Source organism: Triticum dicoccoides, chromosome 1B (genome assembly GCF_002162155.2).
Source record: "Triticum dicoccoides isolate Atlit2015 ecotype Zavitan chromosome 1B, WEW_v2.0, whole genome shotgun sequence".
NCBI lineage: Eukaryota > Viridiplantae > Streptophyta > Magnoliopsida > Poales > Poaceae > Triticum > Triticum dicoccoides.
Genome location: NC_041381.1, coordinates 668791061 through 668796034, shown reverse-complemented (window position 1 = coordinate 668796034; position 4974 = coordinate 668791061). Strand labels below are relative to the sequence as shown.

At 50.2% G+C, this 4974-nt stretch overlaps 1 protein-coding gene across 1 annotated transcript; it reads right to left on the bottom strand.

Annotated features, from left to right (window-relative positions):
* Positions 1-3215: 3215 nt before the first annotated feature.
* LOC119312017 lies at positions 3216-4141 on the bottom strand. Its single transcript, XM_037587738.1, has 3 exons — positions 4049-4141; positions 3662-3963; positions 3216-3556 (listed from the first exon to the last, which is right to left on the bottom strand). Exons 1-3 carry the CDS (start codon positions 4069-4071, stop codon positions 3333-3335), a joined length of 549 nt encoding a protein of 182 aa, XP_037443635.1. The 5' UTR covers positions 4072-4141; the 3' UTR covers positions 3216-3332.
* Between the last annotated feature and the right edge of the window lie 833 nt (positions 4142-4974).

Below are 4974 nucleotides of genomic sequence, written 5' to 3'. Positions count from 1 at the left end.
TTTAAGTGTTAATCACATAGCGATGTGAACTAGATTATTGACTCTAGTAAACCCTTTGGGTGTTAATCACATGACGATGTGAAATATGGGTATTAATCACATACAGATGTGAATATTGGTGTTGAATCACATGCTGATGTGAACTAGATTATTGACTCTAGTGCAAGTGGGAGACTGAAGGAAATATGCCCTAGAGGCAATAATAAAGTTATTATTTATTTCCTTATATCATGATAAATGTTTATTATTCATGCTAGAATTGTATTAACCGGAAACATAATACATGTGTGAATACATAGACAAATATATAGTCACTAGTATGCCTCTACTTGACTAGCTCATTAATCAAAGATGGTTATGTTTCCTAACCATAGACATGTGTTGTCATTTGATTAATGGGATCACATCATTAGGAGAATAATGTGATTGACTTGACCCATTCTGTTAGCCTAGCACTTGATCGTTTAGTATATTGCTATTGCTTTCTTCATGACTTATATATGTTCCTGTAACTATGAGATTATGCAACTCCCGTTTACCGGAGGAACACTTTGGGTGCTACCAAACGTCACAACGTAACTGGGTGATTATAAAGGAGTACTACAGGTGTCTCCAAAGGTACATGTTGGGTTGGCGTATTTCGAGATTAGGTTTTGTCACTCCGATTGTCGGAGAGGTATCTCTGGGCCCTCTCGATAATGCACATCACTATAAGCCTTGCAAGCAATGTAGCTAATGAGTTAGTTACGGAATGATGCATTACGTAACGAGTAAAGAGACTTGCCAGTAACGAGATTGAACTAGGTATGAGATACCGACGATCGAATCTCAGGCAAGTAACATACCGATGACAAAGGGAACAATGTATGCTGTTATGCGGTTTGACCGATAAAGATATTCGTAGAATATGTAGGAGACAATATGAGCATCCAGGTTCCGCTATTGGTTATTGACCGAGAATAGTTCTAGGTCATGTCTACATAGTTCTCGAACCCGTAGGGTCCGCACGCTTAACGTTACGATGACAGTTTCATTATGAGTTTATATATTTTGATGTACCGAAGGTTGTTCGGAGTCCCGGATGTGCTCCAGGACATGACGAGGAGTCTCGAAATGGTCGAGACATAAAGATTGATATATTGGAAGCCTATATTTGGATATCGTGAACGTTCCTGGAGAAACCGGGATTTTTCCGGAGTACCGGGGGGTTACCGGAACCCCCCCCCCCCCGGGGGGGGGGTTATTGGGCCTAGATGGGCCATGAGGGAGAAGAGGAGGGCCGGCCAGGGCAGGCCGCGCGCTTGCTCTCCCCCTAGTCCGAATAGGACAAGGAGGGGGGCGCCCCCCTTTCCTCTTTCCCCTCCCCCCTTTCCTTCTCCACCAAGGCAAGAGGGGGGAGTCCTACTCCTGGTGGGAGTAGGACTCCTCCAGGCGCACCCCTTGGGGGCCGGCTGCACCTCCCCCTCCTTCCTTTATATACGGGGGCAGGGGGGCACCCTAGGACACACAAGTTGATCTACGTGATCGTTCCTTAGCCGTGTGCGGTGCCCCCTCCACCATATTCCACCTCGGTCATATCGTCGCGAAGCTTAGGTGAAGCCCTGCGCTGGTAGAACATCATCATCGTCACCACGCCGTCGTGCTGACGGAACTCATCCCCGACACTTTGCTAGATCGGAGTCCGGGGATCGTCATCGAGCTGAACGTGTGCTGAACTCGGAGGTGCCGTACGTTCGGTACTTGGATCGGTCGAATCATGAAGACGTACGGCTACATCAACCGCGTTGTCATAACGCTTCCGCTTACAGTCTACGAGGGTACGTGGACATTACTCTCCCCTCTCGTTGCTATGCATCACCATGATCTTGCGTGTGCGTAGGAATTTTTTTGAAATTACTACGTTCCCCAACAGCATCTTCCCTGCCTTCGGCGTCGGACCACCGCCACCGATTTGGCGTCGTTGAAGCTCCCTGGACTATCCCTGCGACTTCCCGAGCAACCTGAGGTGCGCCAGAAGATATGGACCTCCTCCACAACAAACTCTGTGGTCTCTGGTCGTCTTCCATGTGTGATCCGAGCATTGCCATGGCCGCCATTATGAAGTCATCACTCTGGTGTTCCCTGAGCCCCAGCGACGTGACCATCGTCCTCGTAGTAATATCCTTAGCCTCGCACACCCGGCGACCCTCTCCCTCTAGCACTTTAGTTCCCCCGCTTGGGCTGCCCAGACCCGTCGGGGGAACGGTCGCCACCGTTAGCTCCGGCGACCATATGGTCCTAAGTGACGAACCCTTGACGCAGCCGGGGCAAGGCTATCGCCTGGTTCCCTTGGCCGGCCTCCTCGCGGTCTCCCGGCGTGCCTCCGCCGCTGGATTTGTTCGTCGGTAGGATTATAGCGGGCCATTAGTTTAATTGTCTTTTTGTGTGGCTGAGCAGTGGACCCACCCCAAATTAGTTTAATTGTCTTTTTGTTGTTTGAGGCCCATATGTAAGTGTGTGAGAAGGGGAGGTGAGAGAAAGTGTTTTTCCTTTTATTTTATTGTGGAGTGGGTCCCACATGTAAGCGACACACGGAGGCAGGGGCAATTTGTGCAAAAAACGTCGAGTAGACGGTCAAACCCCTTTGACCGGACAGAGATGGAACGGAAGGGCATTTTTGTAACATCACCTAATGGCAGAGGGACAAATTTGAGCAGGCTTTAAAATAAGGGCAAATATGAGTAGGTGGTTCAAGTTAGGGATGGAAATGCAAATGGCCCTTAAAATAAAGTGGCATGTAAAAGTACCCAACAAATTAAATGGTTACGAACAATAGCTGAGCACAGTTTGACCACCATGCAATCCTTGACGGAGCGCCAGAACCGTCATGATCCATGACGATTCTTGACCGTCACAGGACTATCAAATAACGGCATTAACCATGCATTCCACATCATCATCTGACGTGGAAGCCCATGTAGTAGTCCGCCCAATTAGAATTTTGGCCCACTTAATTTCCACTCTATCCAAGACCATCGGCCCATGTTTTGATCAACCCATAAGAATATTGGCCCATTAAATTACAGGACGGTCCGAGGCCCACTAATTTTGGTCGAGACCTTAGCTTGTCACTTTGTTTCTCTTGGTCCATGTAAACTTTGATGTAATAGTTTCTCTTGGTCCATGTAAACTCTGATGAATAAGAATTTTTCTGATTATATATGCTCATTGCCTTATAAATAAAAATGGAAATTGCATAAACATACCAAATAAATAACATTTTTTTAATCAAAAAGAAGAAATACACAACAAAAAACTTAAAATTATAGATTTTTTTTTGTAGATCTGGCCTACTACTGTCCCCCTGCTCTACAATCTGCAGTCACCGCATCAAGCGTCGCCCAGCGCTCGCGGGACGTCAAGCGGAGTTCATCGCCATGGCTTTTCTGGCCACAAATCTGGCCGTGTCTGCTGGTGTCATCGAAGGGATGCGCCATGTCCACCACCGTCTCGCGTCGACCCATGCTCCTGTCCAGTCGACCTTCTCCATCGATAGGGACAATGGAATCGTGGTTACCTGCGCATCGATGAACCATACGACACCTCGAGTAATCAGAAGAAAAGGAAAGGGAGAATCTGAAGCAACAGGGAGGGGAGAATCTGAATCGACAAATGACTCAACCTGCAAAACTTGGCGGACAAGCTAACGACGAGACCGGCAAAGTCCATGAACGCAGGCCCCGCACCGACGAATGGGCTGCAGCGGCCCAGCACGAAGCAGCCCCCGGCGGCGGCACGGCGCAGCCACCCGGCCATCGCAGCGCAACATAACCGCCGCCAAGCCAGGGGACGGGGACGTGTGCGGCCAAAGCCACCGCCGCCAAGCACTCACAGGGGCCCAGCATGGCAACCCCAATGGTGTGGAAGCAGCCGGAATGTCGCGGTGGCGATGCTTTCCTCCGTGTGTACTCCAAGAGCCTCGACCTGCACTCAAATCGGGAGAACGGGAGGCTGAGATGAGAGTTAACATCGAAGAAGGAAGAAGGAAATTAAGTCCGAGCGCCTCAACCTGAACATCCATCGCCTGCTCATAGAGAAGGAAGGAGCCAGATCGGGACGGAGGAGGAGGAAGCGGCAGCCGGCAGGTGAAGTCACTGCTCGGTGGAAGAGAAGACGGCGACGTGTGGGGTGTTGGATAATGGACTAGAGATAGAAAGATCATGTGCTCGCCGTCGGATCTGCGAGAACGGGCGGCTAGGATGTGCGATCGCATGATGCTCGGATCAACCAATCAGGATAGAGCATTTGTATCACGCCGGATCCACGCCTCCTCGGCTGGGAAACCCCTGTGGGCCGGCCAGGAATTCTGCACATTTTTAGTTTTGTGTTTCCTTTTTCCTTTTTTTCTTATTTTCTATACTCCTTTTTTCTTACTGAATTAATAACTCCCGAACGTCAGATTTTGACAATCTCGCCCTGAACGCCCTTCTTACCGCTGGTTCAGGCGAATGCATCTTGGCGCAAGAATATCAGACATGTCACGCTTTTTTTGTTTGGAAAAGAAACGATACATCGCGAAAACCCTCGTATCCCCTTTGCCCACCACACACTCCCCCCGCTTTGTATTTTTCTCTCCGTTGACCCCCACAGAGCAAGTGAGAGTAGAGGAAGGGGATCCCACCGATGTGGCCGCGAGACCAGCGGCGTCCGCGACGACGCGTACCGTCTCGGAGCCTCGGAGCAAGGGCCGGAGGCCAGAGCCCGGAGGACAAGAAGGCGGAGGACACCCCCCGGTTGTGCTTTGGATGATCTCGGTTAGTGAGCTCAAGCACGGGCGTGGGGGACCTGCCGGTTTCACGGCGGTGGCGGCTGAGAGGAGATGCGGTGAAGGGACTGCACAGCACCGGAGCTTTGCGAGGTGCGACGCTGCCACTGGTGGTGGTGGTGGAGGTGTGGCCGCAAGGTATGTGATTTGTTTGGAGCTCATGGCAAGTT

Bases quoted from the DNA above. Each gene is read 5' to 3' on its own strand.
- LOC119312017 (XM_037587738.1), bottom strand. From the start codon at position 4,071: ATGAGCAGGCGATGGATGTTCAG. The intron at 3,964-4,048 runs GTTGAGGCGCTC...ATTTGAGTGCAG, and splicing joins AGCAGGCGATGGATGTTCAG to GTCGAGGCTCTTGGAGTACA. The intron at 3,557-3,661 runs GTTGAGTCATTT...ATCGATGCGCAG, and splicing joins TTGTCCGCCAAGTTTTGCAG to GTAACCACGATTCCATTGTC.